Source organism: Lynx canadensis, chromosome C1 (genome assembly GCF_007474595.2).
Source record: "Lynx canadensis isolate LIC74 chromosome C1, mLynCan4.pri.v2, whole genome shotgun sequence".
In the NCBI taxonomy this organism is placed as follows: Eukaryota; Metazoa; Chordata; class Mammalia; order Carnivora; family Felidae; genus Lynx; species Lynx canadensis.
Window position 1 is genome coordinate 62,991,554 of NC_044310.1, and position 25,183 is coordinate 63,016,736.

The following is a 25,183-nucleotide window of genomic DNA, read 5'->3' on the forward strand; positions in this document are numbered from 1 at the left end:
AGCATCCCAGGTTTTTGGGTTGTTAAGTAACAGAAATTCAACTTACACTAGCTTAAGTAAAAAAAAAAGGAAGTGGGTGGGAATTTATTGATTTATGTAACTGAGAACCCAAATGAATGATTGGATAGATCTTATCCCCTACTCCCATCCTTACCACGATTTTTTTTTTTTAAGAACACTAAATCATACTTTAATCCTGTTGAAGGAAATTTGTGCTAAAATTACCTTGGGATGACATGTTTTTAAGAATATACATGGTATAAAGGTATAAAGCAACCAGCTTTGGGATGATTTGGACTGTCAGCCTGCAGTCACTTGGGCAACACAGGCATTACATTTTTGACATTTAGTTATCCCCACTTGCAAAACAGAAATCACAGTTACTATCGTATAATTAGCTTTACATTGTCAACATTGTTCAGAACATTTCGAAGAATTTTGCTAAAACGGAGAACACAGGCTATCTCCATAGCTTATTTAAGCCTTTTCCTATAAGCTTTTGTTATGTTGCAAAAAATATATATACTAGTACAATTTAAAGTTTTGCCAATTAACTGGTCCTATCATATTATTATTAAAATATGTAATTCAGAAATATTTTTTTTAATTTTATTTTTTATTTTTTAAAGTTTACATCCAAATTAGTTAGCATTTAGTGCAACAATGATTTCAGGATTAGATTCCTTACTGCCCCTTACTCATTTAGCCTATCCCCCCTCCCGCAACCCCTCCCATAACCCTCAGATTGTTCTCCATATTTATGAGTCTCTTCTGTTTTGTCCCCCTCCCTGTTTTTATATTATTTTTGTTTCCCTTCCCTTATGTTCATCTGTTTTGTATCTTAAAGTCCTCATATGAGTGAAGTCATATGATTTTTGTCTTTCTCTAATTTCACTTAGCATAATACCCTCCAGTTCCATCCACGTAGTTGCAAATGGCAAGATTTCATTCTTTTTGATTGCCGAGTATTACTCCATTGTATATATATACCACATCTTCTTTATCCATTCATCCATCGATGGGCATTTGGGCTCTTTCCATACTTTGGCTATTGTTGATAGTGCTGCTATAAACATGGAGGTGCATGTGTCCCTTCAAAACAGCACACCTGTATCCCGTGGATAAATGCCTAGTAGTGCAGTTGCTGGGTCGTAGGGTAGTTTTATTTTAGTTTTTTTGAGGAACCTCCATACTATTTCCCAGAGTGGCTGCACCAGCTTGCATTCCCAACCATTTTTTTTTAAATTGTAGACAGATTACCTCTGTGAGTTTTAAGATGATTATGATGGCTCCAGATTGATGTCATCTCAGCTTAGCTGACTCAGAGAAAAAATATATTCTTTCTTCTGGTGTCCATATATAAATTCCAGGGAAGGACCCCAATAGGTCCTACTTTATTCACATTCCCACATGTTAGACTAATCACTATTTCTCAGGGTAGAAGCACTGTGATTGATTAATTTCTGGTCATTTGCTTTCTGTGGGGCACAGAGCACTGTAATTGACAGTCCTACCAAAACCAAATGGAATGTAAGATAGATGAGCCCTTCAAAGGCAAAAACAACATACATTTACCACACTTGAGATATAGGATAGTATGGCAGAGTGCTTATGAATAGAGGAGTCAGAATGTGCTTGTTTCAGATCTTGACTCTGCGTGACCATGTGCAAGTTGAGTGACCATGTGCAAGTTAAGTTACTTTTTTTTCCATCAATAATCTACCTTTTAGAGAATTGGTATTTTATGTAAGGTAACTAGAGAAATGACCTCATTGATAAGTTTACTTTTGGGCAAAGTCCTAAAGAGGTGAGAGAGAGAGAACCACAGAAGTATTTGGGGTAAAAGTATTAACTTTTTCAGTATATTTTTCAATATCATCATCATTACCATACTTACCATAAAAATTATTTCATTAAATGAGAAGCAATATGAAGTGGAAGGACTTTGTAGGCAGAGAAATCTAGTTTCAAGTTTCATCTCTGGCATATATCAAATGTATGGTGTTAGAAAACCTACTTTTAGAATTTATTTTTAAGACAATTATAGTTAATACAAGACTTATGTCAAAGGGTATTGTGAAAGACTAGCTGAAATAACTTAAAACAATCTTGGTGCATAAGAAATTCCCTACCTCCTCATTTTTTCCCCTGTCTTCTAGCTCTTTCATAGTCCATTGTTATTCTATTACCTTTCTTACCTATTATCTTTATTCAGAGTAGGTAAACCTTTTACTCTACAACTCCATGCTTTTTTTCCTACTCTTTTTAAAAAGTTCCTTTATCTCCTTTTCTTTATTCTAAATAAATTCATCCCATGTAGGTAGCATCTCCTAGATTTGGTGGCTGGAATTGGTGTTTTCAGTCTCAGCAACTAATATATTAAAAGGATCTACTCTCTCTAATTATGTTAGAGTATGTAAGACTGAAAGTAAAACCTGGGTGGTGATGCTGCTGTAGAATAAAATTAGTAGAAGGCAGAGATTCTCATGTTTATTTTTTATTATTGTACCTATCATATTCAGTTATATGTCATATGAGTATGGTCTAATAAGAGCTATAGATTACTATAATTCACTTAGCAAAACAGTCACTTTTTTTCGTAAATAAGAAAATGTCCTATTTAACTCTGGAAGATAATAAATAATAAAAAATAAACTTTATATGGTATTTATCCGTATACCTACATGTATTTCGGAAAGCAGTTTTGGGCAAATGCATGAAACTTAAAATTTATTTTGAAATTAAAACTTCTTTTCAGAACGTTAATTTTACTACTATCCAAAGGAAATACTTCAATGAAACAAAAGGACTAGAGTACATTGAACAGCTATGCATAGCAGAATTTAGTACTGTCCTAATGGAGGTTCAGTCCAAGTAAGTTATGACTCAATGAAAGTAATAAATCTCTAGTTTGGGTTCCATGAGAGCAAGGTCTTTTATCTTTTTTTTTCTCTGCTGTATCCTTACAAAAGTCTGGCTTATAATACATACTCAGTAATTACTAAAATAGTAAAATACTTAGCTAAAATTTATACACAAGGCATATCTTGGTAACTTAATTTGTATTGAATTTCTCCAAATAAGTCATAATCTGTGGCCATTATGGTTGCTGCTCACTTTACTTTGGAGTGAAATGCTCAAGTAGCTACCGTAACCTAGAAATGTGAGACATAGAGCTGTATTCCTGTAACTTTGTACTCCTAAGAGACTCAGCTAAGACAGGGAATGATATTTTTAGGAAGGATATTTTTTAGAACATATTAAATAGATACTTTCTTTGAGCCAGGTTAGACTATTTGTTTACTCAGTTAATCACAGTGACTCCCCTCATCAAGATCATGACAGTTTTCTATATATTAGAACTTCCTAATTCTACCTTTAAAGCTGTCAGACATTTTCAGCATTATTTAAATTCTTAGAATGGTACATCAAAAATTGACACACAATTGAATATTGTCTTCTAACACATGATTTATTGGAGTCCTTAGGTGTCAGACTTCAGAAAATTGTCTATTTTTATCAACTCTTATGTTTTAGAGGTTGTTTAGCTAGTTTTCAAAAGTAACACTTGGTGTGTTTTTTCCCTTTGAATTTAAGCAATGCTATGCAAGTATTTATAATTTTCCTAATATTGAGGTGAAATAAATGTTTTATTTTATAGCAATAATTTTTATTTATTGTAAAGATTTATTTATTGTAAATTTTTATTTATTGTATAGTGATGTATCTTTGGTCACCTTTCAGGTATTACTGTCTTGCAGCTGTTGCAGCTTTATTAAAATATGTTGAATTTATTCAAAATTCAGTTTATGCACCAAAATCGCTGAAGATTTGTTTCCAGGGTAGTGAACAGACAGCCATGATAGATTCATCATCAGCCCAAAACCTTGAATTACTAATTAATAATCAAGACTGTAGGTAAGATCATCCAATTTTTTTCTTAAAAAATGTATCAGTGTATTTTATTATGTCCTATTTTTCTATGAATAGTTACTTTACATTTTGAAAAATTGTAGAAATATTGAATAAACGTATTTTTAATCATTGTACCATTGTTGCTGAACTGCTCAGATGTTTCACTAAGTCAAATTTTAACAACAAAAAAACAATCCATTTCAAAACTAGGCAAAGGACTTGAATGGACATTTCTCCAAAGAAGATATACAAATGGCCAATAAGCACATGAGAAGATAATAAGTATCACTGGTCATGAGAGAAATGCAAATCAAAACTACAGTTGCTACTTCCCAGCCATTAAGAGGTCATTATCAAGTAAATGGAAGAAAAATGTTTGCCAGGATGTGGACAAATTAGAACCCTGGTACATTTATGATGCGAATATCAAATGGTACAGTCACTTTGGGAAATAGTATGGTTGTTCCTCAAAAAGTTAAATATAGAACTACTGTATGATCCAGCATTCCACTTCTTTTTTTTTTTTTAATTTTTTTTTTAACATTTATTTATTTTTGAGACAGAGAGAGAGAGAGAGCATGAATAGGGGAGGGTCAGAGAAAGAGGGAGACACAGAATCCGAAACAGGCTCCAGGCTCTGAGCTGTCAGCCCAGAGCCCGACGCGGGGCTCGAACCCACAGAGCGTGAGATCATGACCTGAGCGAAGTCGGACGCTTAAACTACTGAGCCACCCAGGTGCCCCTCCACTTCTAAGTATATAGCAAAAAAAATTGAAAGCAGAGACTGAGATACTTGCACACAAATGTTCATAGCAGCATTATTCACAGTAGCCAAAAGGTGGAAATGAACCAAATGTCTAACAATGAGTGACTGACTAGATAAATGGAATAAGATATATAGATAATGTATAATGGAATATCATTCAGCCTTAAAAATGGGTCAAATTCTGATACATGCCACAAGATATATGGATTGTGAACACATTGTACTAAGTGAAATAAGCCAAACACAAAAGGAAAAATATTTTATAATTCCACTTAGGTACCTAGACTAGGCAAATCAACAGAGACAGAAAGGCAAAAATTATCAGGGACTGGGGACAGTTGGGAATGGGTAGTTACTATTTGGTGGATTCAGTTTCTGCTTGGGATGATGAAAAAGTTCTGGAAATGGGGAGTGGAAGTGGTTGTACAATACTGTGGGTATATTCAATGACACTGAATTGTGTGCTTAAAATGAAAAAATATAAAATTTATGTTGTGTGTTTTACCACAATGAAAAGAAGATACTGTATCCAGAATACCACAAAGTTGGAATAATGAGCTTTAAAAGCATCAAGTACAGGAAATTTAAGGGTCTATGTAATTATTTGAGAAGATAAAAATAGTTGATCAACTGGGTCTATGGTATATGACTAGATTGCTGGTTTTATTGGTTTATTATTAACTTTATTTAGAGTACCAGGAATATTGACGGTGAGCATGAGAGAGAGACAGAGAGAGAGATGTGTGCAGACAGACACAGTGTTTATAGATTTCATAGTGGGGTACTTAAAATAGAATTAAAATGTTAATAGAAAATAACATGTGACGGTGTAGTGGGGATGTATTAACATGGGCTCAATTTGGTACAAATAATTAATGAGCCATGGTTTTTCTCCTTGAGGAATTACAATCTAGAGGAGACACATAGATGGCATTATTAGCACATACTAAGTATGGTGATAAAAGTTTGCATAAAAATGATGCATTTCTCATAGCAGAGAGAGAGAGTTAATTGGGCTTGGGTTAAGGGTTAAAGGAAAGTAATTAGGAAAGGCTTTCTAGAGGAGATAATACACAAGGTAAGTTTTGAAATATAAATGGGAGTTACCCAGATGAAGAAATAGGAAAGATGGTATGACAGTGAAAAACAAAGTCTTGAAAGCATAATTTTCAATGGAATAATATGCTATATACAAGGAAACAGTATTACGAATTGGTAAAGTACAGGCTGGGAGTAAGTAAGCTTGAAGTAGTTAAATCTAAGCTTCTGGTAATTAAATATAACATCAGTCATCAATGAAAGGGATAAACTTAAAATGATTATGAATTTTAATATTAAGAGTATTGATAGGAATAAAGAGCACTTTAGACAGTTAAAACCTTAAGGTGCTCAGTGCCAGTTTAGAGCCATAGTTGTTTAAATATCTCTGTCATTTTGTATGTTCTTATCTTGGCTTCACTTTCCATTATGTGAAATTGTCAGACATTATTTGCTGTTGTAAACTTAGAAACATAGGCTAATTTTGTTAATTATTTATATTCTAATTCTTAAGAGTAGTTTAGCTCTATCCAGGACCTGTTGATACAACTTTTAGTAAGAGTGATACTGTATATACTACTTTTTATCTATCAGTATGGTGGTCTCAGTACCTTTGCAGTTCCATTGATTATTGATGGTCTAAAATTACAGCCTTAAAGAATTTATAGTTAATTGTAGTTATTATTTCTTTTCAGCTTAGCGAATAAGTAATATTTTTCCTCTTGCTACTTAAAAAGGGATTAAAATAATATCTAGAAAAATTTCTCTGTTACTTTCTATGTTACAATAACAGTAAATAGAAAGTCCATAACTAAGGCTGGTAATTATTACAAAATGTTTTATACTTTGTCACATTTCATAGTTCATCATTATTTATCATTATCATTGTCAAACATTGCTTGAGTTCCTGCTGTATATTAAGTGACAGGATATTTGACCTCTGGGAGGTCACATTATATTTGAAAAGGAGAAATTGAGGTTTTTTCACAGACTTGAGCCAAAGAATATCAGGTTAAAAGATAGATATTCTACCTCCCGAGCTATCTGAATAGCTTTAATGCTTTTATAGGCTGGTAACCTGTTCAGTTTCACCCTTCAATTTCTATAGCAAATGGCAGGTTTGGGTGTGCTGCTCACTTCCTTTTTTCCTACAGAAGGCCAGTTCTCAAAAAGTTGAAAAAAAAAAAAAGTGCCTGTGCTGAAACCCCCAATCCTACTCCACCAGGACTTGGTTTGAGTAGTTCTTTAAAAATTTGTTTAAATTGATATACCAGGGGCACCTGGCTGGTTGGTATAGCATACAACTCTTGATCTCAGGGTTGTGAGTTCGCCCACATGTTGGGGGGTAAAGTTTACTTAAAAAAAAAATACAGATATACCAAAAATCTACTAAGACTAAGAGTCATTCTAGTTTTCTCTCCTTTTTCAACTCATATTCAACCCAGATTCAATCCACTACTAAATCCCCTTGAGTCAGCCTTTAGAATACATACCAATTCTGGATCACATCTTAACCATTTCCAAGACTACACCCTAACCCAAACCTCTATCATTTTAGCCTGGACTATTGTAATAGCCCCTAACTTGTTTCTCTGCCTTCTTTTTACCCTCCTACACTTAGTCTATTCTTGATCTAGTGGACAGACTGTGATCCTTTAGGAATCAGATCTTGGAACTGTCTTGCTAAAAATCTTCCAGTGGCTCCCATTACATTTAGAATAGAATCCAGTCTTTACCATGGCATACAAGGACTTATATGTCCTGACCTCTATCAACTTCTTTATCTCCCTCCATTCTTACTTTTACTTGCAGATTCCCACCAATCTTGATCTTCTTTTTGGTTCTGGAACCAGAAAGGATTGCTGGGCTTAAATTAGTGTTCTGATGGGCCCTTTTTAACTGATAACTCTTTTCTTGTTATTTACTTATTTGGAAACCTTCGACAAGTTACTTAATTTCTTTGTGCTTTGTTCCTTATCTTGTAAAATGTAAATATAACATCTACCTCGTAGTGGTTATTAGAATTAAATAAGTTGATATATGCAAAGTGCTTAGAACAATGCCTGGCACATGCTTAGTGTTCAGTATATGTTACCTGTTGTCAGCATCATCCCCATCCCATCATCATCTTTGCAACGATACCTTTTGAATTCAACTATCAAATACACATATAGGTCTTTCTCAATGAACTTAACTAAAGTAACCTTCCTGGTCATTCTCTATACAATCCTGTTTTGGTTGTTGGTTTGCTTAACGCTTTTCTGTACCTGAAATTCTTTTCTTCTCTTTTACTTGTAGTTTTCTTCTTAAGTTAGAACAAAGTGATTATATTAAATATACATTTTTTTTTCAGTGTGAAATTACTGATATCTTTCTATTATTGATGAAATGTCATGGGCTAGAACATTTTATATTAGTCTGAATATTATAGCTGACCTATGAGAAAATTCATTAAATGCAAGAAGATATGTCTATCCTTTGTTAATGAAAGCATGGTTCATTGATAGTGTACTTGGAAGCTTATTCAAAATATATATTCTCAGGCCTCATCTCAGACTTACTGAATTAGAAATCCCCATGTTATTTGTATGCACCTGAAAGTTTGAGAATCACTACTTTAGATGACAGGATTATTTAGAAAGTTAAATGGTAACTTTTATTTGGATTTTTCCTGTATAATTTATGAAATTTTCCTAATTTGTGTTTTCAAAGGAATAATCACACACTCTTTGGTGTTCTAAATTACACTAAGACTCCTGGAGGAAGTAGAAGACTTCGTTCTAATATATTAGAACCTTTAGTTGATATTGAAACCATTAACATGAGATTAGATTGTGTTCAAGAGCTACTTCAAGATGAAGAACTCTTCTTTGGACTTCAGTCAGGTAAATGAATATAATCTAATTTTATGAATACAAATTATTTAATAAATACATTGTCTTCTTATAAGAATACTAGTCATATTGGATTAAGGCTCACCCTAATAACCTTATCTTAACTTGATTATATCTATAAAGATCCAATTTCCAAATAAGGTCACATTCAGATACCAGGGTTTAGGACTTCAAAATATCTTTTTGGGGGACACAGTTCAAGCCCGATAACATAAGGTAAGAGAATTGCCTTTTGCACCTGGCTATTTGTTCACTCATAGGGAAGTACAGTTCTCTTCTTAAATCTATGGGTGGGGACATCTGGGTGGCTCAGTCAGTTGAACATCCGACTGTTGATTTTAGCTCAGGTCATGAACCCAGGTTTGTGGGATCAAGCCCCATGTCAGGACAGCACAGAACCTGCTTGGGATTCTCTGTCTCTCTCTCTCTGTCTCTCTCTCGATCCCCCTCTCCCTCTCTCTACCTCCACCCCCTGCTGCCCTCCTTGTGCTCTCTCTCTCTCTAAAAAAAAAAAAAAAAAAAATGTATGGGCGAAAGGAGAATATATATGCACTGCTCCCAGTCCAATTCCTGGTTCCTAGCAGCTTGATCAGTCTTTCATACACCCACCATCCTAGCCATCCCACCTGGTGTTCTGGTAGTCTAAACTGAAGTGATACATGAAAATCTAGAAGGCATTGGGAAAATGCCACAACCCCAAGATCAAGAATTACATGTTCCACCAACTGAGTCAGCCAAGTACCCCATGTGTAAATTTTTAAAGAAATAAGTTTCAGAGCTAAAAAAAAGAAGGAAAATACAAAGAAGTATGAAGAAAATTACTATAAAGAAAGGCAGTAATTCAATAAGGAGAGATATTTAGTAGTATCATCTTAATTGGAGTTCAAATAGAACTAATATGTGTCCATTAAACTTAACAATGGTGAACCTGTGGATGACTATCTTAGGCTCGGTTCTTCAGAAGCAGATCCTGATATGAGGATTGATGTGAAAATGATTTATTAATAAGAATGTGCTTGTAAGAGAAAACAGGAAAGGAGAAAAAGACAGGGAAGGGGAGAAAAGCCAAGCAGAAGTATAATTTCAGGCAACATCCTAAATAAGGTAACTCCAACTGATACTTCTGGACATTAAGTTGCATTTAGGGTTTTCAGAGTGGGGCTTTCACACTCCCACTTCATTTAGTGACTTAAGGAGTGCAGGGCGCTTTTGGCCCTCTGCTTGAGAGCAAAGTGCTGTAACAGTCTAGGGGCAGGACTCCAAAAAGACTCCAGGTGTGGGCCAGCAGAAGCAAAAGCCATGCAGAGCAAGACAAGGGGTACACAGAAAGATAAAAGAGACCCAAGAGGATCTTGACAAAGAACCAGGAATATCTACTACAGTAACCTTGACTAGAGGAATCTCACACAGCACAGAAACAAGACTGTAGCAGATTGAAATGTAGTTAAGAGAAGATAGCGAGTGTGGAAAATTTGTCTTTCAAGTTAGCCTATAAATTAGAAGAAGAGAAAGATAAGGTGAGCAGAGGGGAAGGAAGAGGGAGAGAGAGAGAGAACCCCAGGCTCCATGCTAAACGTGGAGCCTGACACAGGGCTCGTGGAGCCTGACACAGGGCTCAATCCCATAATTCTGGGATCATGATCTGAGCCAAAATCAATGTTTTATAATTAGTTTTATAATTATCATTCACATAGTCATGACTTCCAAATGTACATTTCATGCCCAGACATCTCTACAGACTTTTAGCCCCATATATCTTATTGTCTACTGAACACTTATTAGATCTTTCTCAATCATTTCAAATTCATTGTGTCCAAACTGTGCCATCCTCCTTTCTAAATCATTCTTCCTTATTTCAGTGAAGAGTTATACATCCAGCCTCTCTACCACGACAGATACCAGGAAGTCATTCCTAACTCTTCTCTTCCCTGAAATCAATCATCAAATTCTGCAAAGTCTCCTTCCTATATATCTTTTGAATGCCTTGGCTTCTATTCCCAGTGCTGCAGCTCCAGCCTGGGCTACCATTTATATATTTTTTGATTTATTGTAACAGCCTTGTGTTTGATCTCTCTCCTCCAGTATTTCTTTTTATAGTCTGTTCTCTATACTGCAGCCTGAATGAGATTTTGAAAATATAATTCTTAGCATATTACTCTGTTTTGATTTTTATTGTTGGTATAACAAATTACCACAAATTTAGTGGCTTATAATAACATGAATTTATTTTCTTAGAGTTCTGGAAGTCAGAAATCAGTTCTGTTGGGCTAAAATCAATGTTAGCAGTTCACATTCCTTCTGGAGGTTCTATGGGCCAATGTGTTTCCTTACCTTTTCCAGTTTCTGGAGGCTGTATACTATTCCTCGGTTCATTGGACTTTCTCCATCTTAAAAGCCATACGTATAGTATCTTTTCTACTTTCTGACCTCTGCTTCTGTCCTTGTATCTTCTTTTTCTAACTGATCCTACTGCCTCTGTCTTATAAGGACTCTTGTGATTACTTAAGGGCCAATAAAAATCCAGAATAATCTATTTCAAGATGCTTAACTTAATCCATCTTCAAAGTTTTGTTTACTAGGTAACATATTTGCGCGTTCCAACAATTAGGATATGGACATCTTTGGGGGTACCACATAACCCACTTACATAAAATTATTCAATCTCTTCTCATTACTTTTGGTATAAAGTCCAGACTCTTCTATATGACTTTTTCCCTGTCATCTCCCACAGCATCTCTTGCTACTCCTCATTTTGCATTCTGCCTTTTAGTATAATTGACCTTTTTTAGTTACTTGAACAGATCCTCTCTCATGGTTCAAGCTTGGTACTCTGTACTCTTTGCCTAGAATTTTCCTTCTCCATAGCTTGCGACCTCTCCTCCCAAGCAATCCTTAGCTAACTACAGTTCATCTTTTACCATTCCAGGTTAGATGTCACTTATGCTAGAAGCCTTTCTGACTCCTCAAGTCTGTGCTAGGCATTTTTTCTACATCTCGTTATGTAGTATCTTATTTTGTCACTTACCTTACTGGATTGTAAGTGCATGTTTTATTGGAGGATTCCCATTAGAAGCTAGGATATAACAGGTGTTAATATTTGTTAAACTATTGATTTATTGTTGAACTTGTTGAAAATTGTATTCTGTTGTTTCCAAGATTGTGTTTTATAGGATATTAATGAAAAACTTGAATTTTCTTTGTTTGAAACTTTAATTTTGATATATTTTAAGCTTTAATTTCATTTTTTTTTACTATTTCTAAAAAACTTTTTATTTTTTTTTTATTTTTTTTTTTAGGAAAAATGAATAATTTATTAAAGATTGAAAATTGGCCCAATTATAATTGGAAATTTTTTTTAGAGTTTGCTTATTTTTTTTTATATATATATGAAACTTATTGACAAATTGGTTTCCATACAACACCCAGTGCTCATCCCAAAAGGTGCCCTCCTCAATACCCATCACCCACCCTCCCCTCCCTCCCACCCCCCATCAACCCTCAGTTTGTTCTCAGTTTTTAAGAGTCTCTTATGCTTTGGCTCTCTCCCACTCTAACCTCTTTTTTTTTTTTTTTCCTTCCCCTCCCCCATGGGTTCCTGTTAAGTTTCTCAGGATCCACATAAGAGTGAAACCATATGGTATCTGTCTTTCTCTGTATGGCTTATTTCACTTAGCATTACACTCTCCAGTTCCATCCATGTTGCTACAAAAGGCCATATTTCATTTTTTCTCATTGCCACGTAGTATTCCATTGTGTATATATACCACAATTTCTTTATCCATTCATCAGTTGATGGACATTTAGGCTCTTTCCATAATTTGGCTATTGTTGAGAGTGCTGCTATGAACATTGGGGTACAAGTGCCCCTATGCATCAGTACTCCTGTATCCCTTGGATAAATTCCTAGCAGTGCTATTGCTGGGTCATAGGGTAGGTCTATTTTTAATTTTCTGAGGAACCTCCACACTGCTTTCCAGAGCGGCTGCACCAATTTGCATTCCCACCAACAGTGCAAGAGGGTTCCCGTTTCTCCACATCCTCTCCAGCATCTATAGTCTCCTGATTTGTTCATTTTGGCCACTCTGACTGGCGTGAGGTGATACCTGAGTGTGGTTTTGATTTGTATTTCCCTGATAAGGAGCGATGCTGAACATCTTTTCATGTGCCTGTTGGCCATCTGGATGTCTTCTTTAGAGAAGTGTCTATTCATGTTTTCTGCCCATTTCTTCACTGGGTTATTTGTTTTTCGGGTGTGGAGTTTGGTGAGCTCTTTATAGATTTTGGATACTAGCCCTTTGTCCGATATGTCATTTGCAAATATCTTTTCCCATTCCGTTGGTTGCCTTTTAGTTTTGTTGGTTGTTTCCTTTGCTGTGCAGAAGCTTTTTATCTTCATAAGGTCCCAGTAATCCACTTTTGCTTTTAATTCCCTTGCCTTTGGGGATGTGTCGAGTAAGAGATTGCTACGGCTGAGGTCAGAGAGGTCTTTTCCTGCTTTCTCCTCTAAGGTTTTGATGGTTTCCTGTCTCACATTTAGGTCCTTTATCCATTTTGAGTTTATTTTTGTAAATGGTGTGAGAAAGTGGTCTAGTTTCAACCTTCTGCATGTTGCTGTCCAGTTCTCCCAGCACCATTTGTTAAAGAGGCTGTCTTTTTTCCATTGGATGTTCTTTCCTGCTTTGTCAAAGATGAGTTGGCCATACGTTTGTGGGTCAGTTCTGGGGTTTCTATTCTATTCCATTGGTCTGTGTGTCTGTTTTTGTGCCAATACCATGCTGTCTTGATGATGACAGCTTTGTAGTAGAGGCTAAAGTCTGGGATTGTGAGGCCTCCTGCTTTGGTCTTCTTCTTCAAAATTCCTTTGGCTATTCGGGGCCTTTTGTGGTTCCATATGAATTTTAGGATTGCTTGTTCTAGTTTCGAGAAGAATGCTGGTGCAATTTTGATTGGGATTGCATTGAATGTGTAGATAGCTTTGGGTAGTATTGACATTTTGACAATATTTATTTTTCCAATCCATGAGCAGGGAATGTCTTTCCATTTCTTTAAATCTTCTTCAATTACCTTCATAAGCTTTCTATAGTTTTCAGCATACAGATCCTTTACATCTTTGGTTAGATTCATTCCTAGGTATTTTATGCTTCTTGGTGCAATTGTGAATGGGATCAGTTTCTTTATTTGTCTTTCTGTTGCTTCATTGTTAGTGTATAAGAATGCAACTGATTTCTGTACATTGATTTTGTATCCTGCAACTTTGCTGAATTCATGTATCAGTTCTAGCAGACTTTTGGTGGAGTCTGTCGGATTTTCCATGTATAATATCATGTCATCTGCAAAAAGCGAAAGCTTGACTTCATCTTTGCCAATTTTGATGCCTTTGATTTCCTTTTGTTGTCTGATTGCTGATGCTAGAACTTCCAGCACTATGTTAAACAACAGCGGTGAGAGTGGGCATCCCTGTCGTGTTCCTGATCTCAGGGAAAAAGCTCTCAGTTTTTCCCCATTGAGGATGATGTTAGCTGTGGGCTTTTCATAAATGGCTTCTATGATCTTTAAGTTTGTTCCTTCTATCCCGACTTTCTCAAGGGTTTTTATTAAGAAAGGGTGCTGGATTTTGTCAAAGGCCTTTTCTGCATCGATTGACAGGATCATATGGTTCTTCTCTTTTTTTTTTGTTAATGTGATGTATCACGTTGATTGATTTGCGAATGTTGAACCAGCCCTGCATCCCAGGAATGAATCCCACTTGATCATGGTGAATAATTCTTTTTATATGCCATTTAATTCGATTTGCTAGTATCTTATTGAGAATTTTTGCATCCATATTCATCAGGGATATTGGCCTGTAGTTCTCTTTTTTTACTGGGTCTCTGTCTGGTTTAGGAATCAAAGTAATACTGGCTTCATAGAATGAGTCTGGAAGTTTTCCTTCCCTTTCTATTTCTTGGAATAGCTTGAGAAGGATAGGTATTATCTCTGCTTTAAACGTCTGGTAGAACTCCCCTGGGAAGCCATCTGGTCCTGGACTCTTATTTGTTGGGAGATTTTTGATAACCGATTCAATTTCTTCGCTGGTTATGGGTCTGTTCAAGCTTTCTATTTCCTCCTGATTGAGTTTTGGAAGAGTGTGGGTGTTCAGGAATGTGTCCATTTCTTCCAGGTTGTCCAATTTGTTGGCATATAATTTTTCATAGTATTCCCTGATAATTGTTTGTATCTCTGAGGGATTGGTTGTAATAATTCCATTTTCATTCATGATTTTATCTATTTGGGTCATCTCCCTTTTCTTTTTGAGAAGCCTGGCTAGAGGTTTGTCAATTTTGTTTATTTTTTCAAAAAACCAACTCTTGGTTTCGTTGATCTGCTCTACAGTTTTTTTAGATTCTATATTGTTTATTTCTGCTCTGATCTTTATTATTTCTCTTCTTCTGCTGGGTTTAGGCTGCCTTTGCTGTTCTGCTTCTATTTCCTTTAGGTGTGCTGTTAGATTTTGTATTTGGGATTTTTCTTGTTTCTTGAGATAGGCCTGGATTGCAATGTATTTTCCTCTCAGGACTGCCTTTGCTGCGTCCCAAAGCGTTTGGATTGTTGTATTTTCATTTTCGTTTGTTTCCATATATTTTTTGATTTCTTCTCTAATTGCCTGGTTGACCCACTCATTCGTTAGTAGGGTGTTCTTTAACCTCCATGCTTTTGGAGGTTTTCCAGACTTTTTCCTGTGGTTGATTTCAAGCTTCATAGCATTGTGGTCTGAAAGTATGCATGGTATAATTTCAATTCTTGTAAACTTATGAAGGGCTGTTTTGTGACCCAGTATATGATCTATCTTGGAGAATGTTCCATGTGCACTCGAGAAGAAGGTATATTCTATTGCTTTGGGATGCAGAGTTCTAAATATATCTGTCAAGTCCATCTGATCCAATGTCTCATTCAGGGCCCTTGTTTCTTTATTGACCGTGTGTCTAGATGATCTATCCATTTCTGTAAGTGGGGTGTTAAAGTCCCCAGCAGTTACCACATTCTTATCAATAAGGTTGCTTATGTTTATGAGTAATTGTTTTATATATTTGGGGGCTCCGGTATTCGGTGCATAGACATTTATAATTGTTAGCTCTTCCTGATGGATAGACCCTGTAACTATTATATAATGTCCTTCTTCATCTCTTGTTACAGCCTTTAATTTAAAGTCTAGTTTGTCTGATATAAGTATGGCTACTCCAGCTTTCTTTTGGCTTCCAGTAGCATGATAAATAGTTCCCCATCCCCTCACTCTGAATCTAAAGGTGTCCTCAGGTCTAAAATGAGTCTCTTGTAGACAGCAAATAGATGGGTCTTGTTTTTTTATCCATTCTGATACCCTATGTCTTTTGGTTGGCGCATTTAATCCATTTACATTCAGTGTTATTATAGAAAGATACGGGTTTAGAGTCATTGTGATGTCTGTATGTTTTATGCTTGTAGTGATGTCTCTGGTACTTTGTCTCACAGGGTCCCCCTTAGGATCTCTTGTAGGGCTGGTTTAGTGGTGACAAATTCCTTCAGTTTTTGTTTGTTTGGGAAGACCTTTATCTCTCCTTCTATTCTAAATGACAGACTTGCTGGATAAAGGATTCTCGGCTGCATATTTTTTCTGTCTAGCACACTGAAAATCTCGTGCCAATTCTTTCTGGCCTGCCAAGTTTCAAAAGAGAGATCAGTCACGAGTCTTATAGGTCTCCCTTTATATGTGAGGGCACGTTTACCCCTGCTGCTTTCAGAATTTTCTCTTTATCCTTGTATTTTGCCAGTGTCACTATGATATGTCGTGCAGAAGATCGATTCAAGTTACGTCTGAAGGGAGTTCTCTGTGCCTCTTGGATTTCAATGCCTTTTTCCTTCCCCAGTTCAGGGAAGTTCTCAGCTATGATTTCTTCAAGTACCCCTTCAGCACCTTTCCCTCTCTCTTCCTCCTCTGGGATACCAATTATGCGTATATTATTTCTTTTTAGTGTATCACTTAGTTCTCTAATTTTCCCCTCATACTCCTGGATTTTTTTATCTCTCTTTTTCTCAGCTTCCTCTTTTTCCATAACTTTATCTTCTAGTTCACTTATTCTCTCCTCTGCCTCTTCCATCCGAGCCGTGGTGGTTTGCATTTTGTTTTGCATTTCATTTAAAGCGTTTTTGAGCTCCTCGTGACTGTTCCTTAGTCCCTTGATCTCTGTAGCAAGAGATTCTCTGCTGTCCTGTATACTGTTTTCCAGCCCAGCGATTAATTTTATGACTATTATTCTAAATTCACTTTCTGTTATATTATTTAAATCCTTTTTGATCAGCTCATTAGCTGTTGTTATTTCCTGGAGATTCTTCTGAGGGGAATTCTTCCGCTTGGTCATTTTGGATAGTCCCTGGTGTGGTGAGGACCTGCAGGGCACTTCCCCTGTGCTGTGGTGTATAACTGGAGTTGGTGGGCGGGGCCGCAGTCAGTCCTGATGTCTGCCCCCAGCCCACCGCTGGGGCCACAGTTAGACTGGTGTGTGCCTTCTCTTCCCCTCTCCTAGGGATGGGATTCACTGTGGGGTGGCATGGCCCGTCTGGGCTACTTGCACACTGCCAGGCTTGTGATGCTGGGGATCTGGCGTATTAGCTGGGGTGGGTAGGCAAGGTGCACGGCCGCAGGGGGGGCAGGATTAGCTTGCTTCTCCTTAGGTGATCCACTTCAGGAGGGGCCCTGTGGCAGCCGGAGGGAGTCAGATCCGCTGCCAGAGGTTTGGCTCCGCAGAAGCACAGAGTTGGGTGTTTGCGCAGAGCGAGCAATTTCCCTGGCAGGAACCGGTTCCCTTTGGGATTTTGGCTGGGGGATGGGCAGGGGAGATGGCGCTGGTGAGCGCCTTTGTTCCCCACCAAACTGAGCTCTGTCGTCCGGGGGGCTCCGCAGCTCTCCCTCCCTTTGTCCTCCAGCCTTCCCGCTTTCCGAGCAGAGCTGTTAACTTATGACCTCCCAGACGCTAAGTCACGCTTGCTGTCGGAACACAGTCCGTCAGGCCCCTCCGCTTTTGCAAGCCAGACTCAGGGACTCTGCTTGGCCGGCGAGCCGCCTCTCCGCCCCGGCTCCCTCCCGCCAGTCCGTGGAGCACGCACCGCCTCGCCGCCCTTCCTACCCTCTTCCGTGGGCCTCTTGTCTGCGCTTGGGTCTGGCGACTCCGTTCTGCTAATCCTCTGGCGGTTTTCTGGGTTATTTAGGCAGGTGTAGGTGGAATCTAAGTGATCAGCAGGACACGCGGTGAGCCCAGCGTCCTCCTACGCCGCCATCTTCCCCTCGAGAGAGCCTCTAAAAAACTTTTTAAATGTTTGTTTATTTATTTATTTTGAGAGAGAAAGAGCTCAAGCAGGAAGGGGCAGAGAGAGAGAGAGAGGGAGAGAGAATCCCAAGCAGACTCTGCACTGTCAGCACAGAGCCTGATGCAACGCTTGAACTCACAAACTGAGATCATGACCTGAGCCAAAATCAAGAGTCAGATGCTTAACTGACTGAACCACCTAAGGGCCCTAAGCTTTATAATTTCTTATACCTGAAAGTTTTAAAATTTGCATCTACATATGTAAAACACTTCTATGTTTTCTATATCTTGACAGTTTATAATTTATCTTAACATACAATAAAGTATGGGAGCAAGAACAGAGACAGAGCAAAGTGGGAGGGTAGGTTTGTTTGTTTGTTTTTGTTTATTTTTGAGAGAAAGAGACAGAGTGTGAGTGGGGAGGGGCAGAGAGAGGGAGACACACAATCCAGAGCAGGCTTCAGTCTCTGAGTTGTCAGCACACAGCCCAAAATGGAGCTCAGACTCACCAACCAGGAGATCGTGACCTGAGCCGAAGTCAGATACTTAACTGACTGAGCCACCCAGGTGCCCCGGGAGGGTAGTTTTTATACTTTATTAAAATAGGAGAATCTGAATCTCATTAAAACAACAATGACCTAGTACTTACTTTATTTAGGCATTTTATAGGTATTAGGGATAAAAACGTGGAGGATTAAGCTATAAGTTTCTGTCCTCAAGGATCTTATACTCCTGTTAGAGGAGGAGAATTCTAAATAAATAATTGATACAATGCAATCAATGCAATAATAATTGAGTATTATTTTATGGGAACACAGAAGAGTGAGCTGGGATAAAGACAGAATCCAGGATCCAAAGATAATACTTCAGTTCTATATTAAAGGAATGGGTAGGATTTTGACAACAAGAGAGGCCTAGAAATGGTAATTAAGACAAAGGAAACATACCTGTGCAAGGTATGCTGATGCACATAGGGCGACAAAAATGTTTTTGTGGATGTAGTGGCGGAGGTAAATATCTGCTATTGGCTGTGATCTTGAGCGGTCATTACTTTCTAGGGTACACTTGCTTTTCTAGGAACTGGGGGAAGATAGAGTTACCATAAGCTTCTGCAGTTATATTTGCAGTTGATATGAAAGAGTTTGATGTGTTTAAGGCATGGCCGGTGGTTACTTAGAATTTGAAGCCTTGAGGAATAGCAGGAAATGAGGATTGGGGCTAGCTTTTGAAGGGCTTTTATGTAATGCTAAGAAATTTGTTTTTTTTTTTTTTTTCCTGCAAGTAGTAGGGAGCTGATGATTCTGAACCAGGAGAGTAATGTGACCAAACCTTTATTTTAGAAATATTAGCCTGGTTGTTATGGTAGATTTAGGGAAGGGAAGAAGAAAAGACTAAAAAAGAATAAGGCCAATCCATATGAGGGTTTAAGAGTCTGATTAGTGGAATCACATGTAAAATGTCATAATAGTATTATGTTTTATTGAACAGTAATAACAGTAGCATGCTCAGTCTATTTACTCTTACTTCTTAAACATAGTTTTAACATAAGTAATTAGAAGCAGCAGATTCGAAAGGGTCAGAGTTCTAGAGGTAGGCAATTGAAAACTATCACAAGATACCTGACAACTTGAACAGGAAGAAAGCAATGTACAGTTTTTGTCTTTTTGTTTTCTTTAAGTGTAACAGGTTGGAGCCACTTTGTGAAAGTATCAATAAGAAGTCTACACAAAAGCTCTGAGGTCATATGTTTCAGTGATGATAATAATCATGAGTTATTAAGAAAGAGTTACTATAGTTCACTGTATTTTAAGTATGAGGAAATGAGTTCATTAAAAAGTCTGTATGTTAAATGGAAAGGTTTAAAAAAAACTGGAGATATTTAAAAGGGATAGATTACAGTTATCATACAGTTACTTTTATAGAATATTTTAAGCTGGAAAGTGAGTTGAAAAAAGCAAAAGAACAGTTTTGAGCTCGGGTATGTGCAAGGAACTTTACACATATTATCTCCTTTAATCCTCACAACAACCATAGGAGGTAGATGTTACAATCCACATTTTAAAAATAAGAACAACCAAAGTTCAGAGAAGGTAGGTAAATTCTGTTAGGTGACATGGTTAGTGGTTGAACTGAGTTTTTAAACAAACTAATCTTAAGTATCAGGAAGAAAAGTTAGAGATCAAAAAGGTGAAAAGAAATTTATAATTAGCATCTAAAAGCCAGAGAAGTGTAGTTTTTAGAAGGAAAGGGTAATCAATAGTGTCAGATTTGAAGACGGATTATAACTAATAAAATTAAGAAAAGATCATTAGAATTTATTGTTTTATTCCTGACATGTAAGATAGGTAAAGACAATTAAAACACATAATGTATGTAGATAGAACTGTTCTGTTTTATTATTTGAGGATAATACTTTATATAAATGCTTTATATTTTGAACTGTAACACAAAGTTTTTTTAGAATTTTTTTGTCATTGTTGATTACAATTTTATTTATAATACCAAGATATGGAAACAACCTAAGTGTCAACGGATGTTGGATAAAGAACATGCGATAGATAGATAGATAGATAGATAGATAGATAGATAGATAGACAGACACATATAGATATAGATATAGTTATGGATATAGACAGACATAGATATACAGTTGGCCCTTGAATAACATGGGGGTTAGGGGCACTGACTCCCTGCACAGTCAAAAATTTGCGTAACACAAAGTTTAAATGCACATGTTTCTTGTTTCAGTTATATCAAGATTTCTTGATACAGAGCAGCTTCTTTCTGTTTTAGTCCAGATTCCAAAGCAAGACACGGTATGTATCTATGTATATATTATATATTATGTTACTATATTTTATGTGATATAACTTGTCTTAATGTGATATAATAATAAAAAAGTATCAAAATGTTTTGGAGGGCACCTGGGTGGCTCAGTGGGTAAGTATCTGACTCTTTGATATTGGCTTAGGTTGTGATATTGTAGCGTGTTTTCTCTGTTGTGAGATTGAGCCCTGGGTCTAGCTCTGTGCTGAACATGGAGTGTGCTTGGAATTCTCTCTCTACCTCTCTCCCTGCCCCTCTCCCACTTACTCCCCTTCTCTCTCTCAAAATAAATAAACCAACTTTAAAAAAAAGTTTTGGAAAAGTACTTCATTATTAATATCTGGAGCATGTTTATGCCTTTTTAAAGGAAACATTTTTTTCTTAATTTTCTATGTTATAGTAAAATTAAGATTCTTAGTTGGAGAATTGGCATATTTTCATTAAGTATTAGTTTTATATATAATTTTTTAAAAATTAGATTATAATATTTAATAAATAATTAGATAAAATTTATATTAGATCCAAAGAGATAGGTGCTTCTTAAAAGTGAACATTATGTGAAGTTTGATTAGCCTTCAAATACGCTTAAACTTTAAGATGAAACGTCTTTGAATATTTTTCAGATTTAAATACTTAGTGCTTATAGGCACATCCTGTAAGGAAAATCATATATGGTTTTTATTCTTCTGTTAAAGTGAACAGAAAAATATTTACTTTAATGAAATACATGCATATTTTTGCTCATATGCTTTAAAAAGAAAAGAATCTTGTACATCAGTAGGGTTTGATTTAAAATTGATTAATTTGCAAATCCACTGAAATCTAATTAATCTATGTTTCAGGAGTCTTTCCATATTGTAGAGATAACCTCTTTAGGTTCATTTATAATAAAAACATTATCTGATGGATGGAAATGTTTTGGCTGTTGGCCAGGCACAGAATAAGAAGTTTCCTTAAATAGTTGAAATACCTTATAATTTAATATATACAACTGGGAAGTAACCTAAAACAACTGATGTCTGAAACCAAATTAGTTACATTCATAACAGGAGTTTGGAAGCTTTCCCTCCTCTTTAACTTTCTGGTACAGTTTGTGTAGAACTGGTATTATTTCTATCTTAAATGTTTGGTAGAGATCACAAATGAAGCCACTAGAACCTGGACTTTTTTTTTTCTAGGAAGGTTTTTGACTATAAAGTCAACTTCTTAAATAGATATGGTGCTATTCAGGTTACCTGTTTCTTGTATGAGCTTTGGTAGATTGTGTCTTTCAAATAATTTGTCATTTCACCCAACTTGTTGAATGTATTGGCATTAACGTTGTTCATAACCTCCTTACTTGTACATAACCTTGTACATAACCTCCTTGTACATAACCTCCTTACTTGTACATAACCTCCTTACTTCATAACCCTCATTACGCTGTTCAATAACCTCCTTACTGTCCTTTTTATATTTCTTTTTTTTTTAATTTTTTTTTAACGTTTATTTATTTTTGAGACAGAGAGAGACAGAGTATGAACGGGGGAGGGGCAGAGAGAGAGGGAGACACAGAATCGGAAGCAGGCTCCAGGCTCTGAGCCATCAGCCCAGAACCCGACGCGGGGCTCGAACTCACAGACTGCGAGATCGTGACCTGAGCTGAAGTCGGACGCCTTAACCGACTGAGCCACCCAGGCGCCCCTGTCCTTTTTATATTTCTAAAGTTTGCATGATATACCTCTCTTACTCTTTATTTTTTGAAGTTTATTTATTTTGAGAGAGAGAGCACGCGTGCAGGTGAGCAGAGGAGGGCAGAGAGAGAGGGTGAGAGAGAATTCTAAGCAGGTTCCTCGCTGTTGGTGCAGAGGCCAAGGAGGGGCCAGATTTCATGAACTGTGAGATCACAACCTGAGCCGAAATCAGTAGTATGAGGCTCAACCAACTGAACCACCCAGGTGCTCCCCCTCACTTATTCTTGATGTTGGTAATTAAATATTCTCTTTTTCCTTGGTTTTTTAAAGTTTATTTATTTTGAGAGAGAGAGTAAGAGCAACCAAGTATGCACATGCATGCAAGCAGGGGAGGAGCAGAGAGAGGGCAAGAGAGAATCCCGAATAGGTTTCACACTGTCAGTGCAGAGCCCAAGAAGGAGCTGGATCTCATGAACTGTGAGATCATGACTTGAGTCAAAATCAAGAGTTGGTTGCTTAACCAACTGAGCAACCTAAGTGCCTCTCTCTTTTTTGTTAGTCATTCTGACTAGAGGTTATCAAATTTATTGGTCTTCTCAAGAAACCATTGTTTGATTTAATTGATTTCTTTTTCATGTTCTCCATTTCATGGATTTCTACTTTTATCAGTCTTTTTTTTTATTGAATATTTATTTATTTGTTATTTTTTCCCTTACAAGTTTTTAATTTCAATTCCAGTTAACATACAGTGTAACATTAATTTTGGGTGTGGAATTTAGTGATTCAACACTTGCACACACACCATCCAGTGCTCATCACAACAAGTGCACTCCTTTATATCCATTACCCATTTAACCCAACCCACTCACTACCCATCTTCCTTCTGGTAACCATCAGTTTGTTCTCTGTAGTTGAAGTCTGTTTCTTGGTTTTCCTCTCCCTCTCCTTCTTCCTCTCCCTTTTTCCTTCTTCTGATTACTCTGTACTTAGTTTTCTCTTTTTTCAGGTTGTGAGGAGAGAAGCTGAGATCATTCATTTGAGACTTTTTTTTTTTAATATAGTCATTGTAGTGCTATAAATTTCCCTCTGAGTAATGCTTTAGCTATATTTCACAATTTTTGATATGTTGTGTTTCCTTTTCCAATCAAAAATGTTAAAACTACTTTCTGATTTCCTTTTTAATTTATTCTTTGACATATGGGCTATTTTTTGTTATTTAGTTTCCAGTATTTGGAAACTTTCTAGATATCTTTCTGTAGAGATCTCTAATTTCATAGTGATCAAGGACACATATTGTCTAATATGGATCCTTTTAGCTTTATTGACTCATTTTTATGGCCCAGAATATGATCTTTCTTGTAAATGTTCCATGTATGTTTGAAAACAATGTGTATTTTGCTGTTGTGGAATTGAATTTTCCATGAATGTCCATTCAGGTTGATTGATAGTGTCTATATCTATATCTTTATTGTTTTGGGGGATCTATTTATTGTATCAATTATTAAGAAACAGATGCTGATATCTCCAACTATAATTGTAGATTTGTCTATTTCTCTGAAGCTCTTTTCTTTTTTATACAGTGGACATTTTGTATATACTATTAATTTGCATATATAAAGTTCAAAATCATTTCCTTCTCCCTCATTTTTTTTCTTTTTCAAGTTTTTATTTCAATTTTAGTTAACATACAATATACTATTAGTGCCAGGTGTAGAATTTAGTGATTTATCACTTACATGCAACACCCATTCTCATCACAAGTGTCCCCCTTAATACCTATCACCAATGTAAACCCATACCCCTGCCCATCTCCCCTCCAGTAATCCTCAGTTCTTTATAGTTACAAGTCTGGTTTATTTATTTATTTGTTTTTCTTTTTTGAGGGAGAAAGAGAGTGTGCATACCAGCAGGGGAGGGGCAGAGGGAGAGGAAGGGGGAGAATCTTGTGGGGCTTGATCTCACAACCGTGAGATCATGACCTGAGCCAAAATCAAGAGTTGGGTGCTTAACCAAGTGAACCACCCACGCTCCCGAAGAGTCTGTTTTATGTTTGCCTCTCTCTCATTTTTTCCCCCTATGTTCATCTGTTTTGTTTCTTAAATTCCACATGTGTGAAGTCATGTGGTATTTGTCTTTCTTGGACTGATCTCACTTAGCATAATACTCTCTAGCTCAATCCACATCATTGAAAAATGGCAAGATTTCATTCCTTTTGATGGCTGAGTAGTATTCCAGTGTATATATGTACATCTTCTTTATTCATCAGTTAATGGACATATGGGCTCTTTCCATAATTTGGCTATTAATAATGCTGCTATAAACATTGATGTACATGCATCACTTTGAATCAGTATTTTCGTATCCTTTGGGTAAATACCTAGTAGTGCAATTGCTGGGTCATAAGGTAGTTCTGTTTTTAACTTTTTGAGGAACCTCCATACTATTTTCCAGAGTGGTTGCACTTGTTTCAGTCCCACCAACAGTGTAAGAGGGCTCCCCTTTCTCTGCCCACATTCTTGTCAACACTTGTTGTTTCCTGTGTTTTTTATTTTAGCCATTCTGACAGGTGTGAGATGATATCTAATTGTAGTTTTGATTTGTATTTCCCTGATGATGAGTGATGTTGAGCATCTTTTCATGTGTCTGTTAGCCATCTGGATGGCTTCTTTGGAAGAATGTCTATTCATGTCTTTCTGCCCATTATATTATTTGGTTTTTGAGTGTTGAGTTTTATAAATTCTTTATATGTTT

At 36.6% G+C, this 25,183-nt stretch overlaps 1 protein-coding gene across 1 annotated transcript in view; it reads left to right on the top strand.

Moving 5' to 3' along the window:
* The window catches only part of MSH4 (mutS homolog 4), a 93,860-nt gene that overhangs the window by 10,651 nt on the left and 58,026 nt on the right, over positions 1-25,183 (top strand). The window contains exons 5-8 of the mRNA XM_030326872.1: positions 2,759-2,874; positions 3,745-3,918; positions 8,432-8,604; positions 20,682-20,749. Coding sequence (XP_030182732.1) covers positions 2,759-2,874; positions 3,745-3,918; positions 8,432-8,604; positions 20,682-20,749 — 531 coding nt within the window. The remainder of the gene's footprint in view (positions 1-2,758; positions 2,875-3,744; positions 3,919-8,431; positions 8,605-20,681; positions 20,750-25,183) is intronic.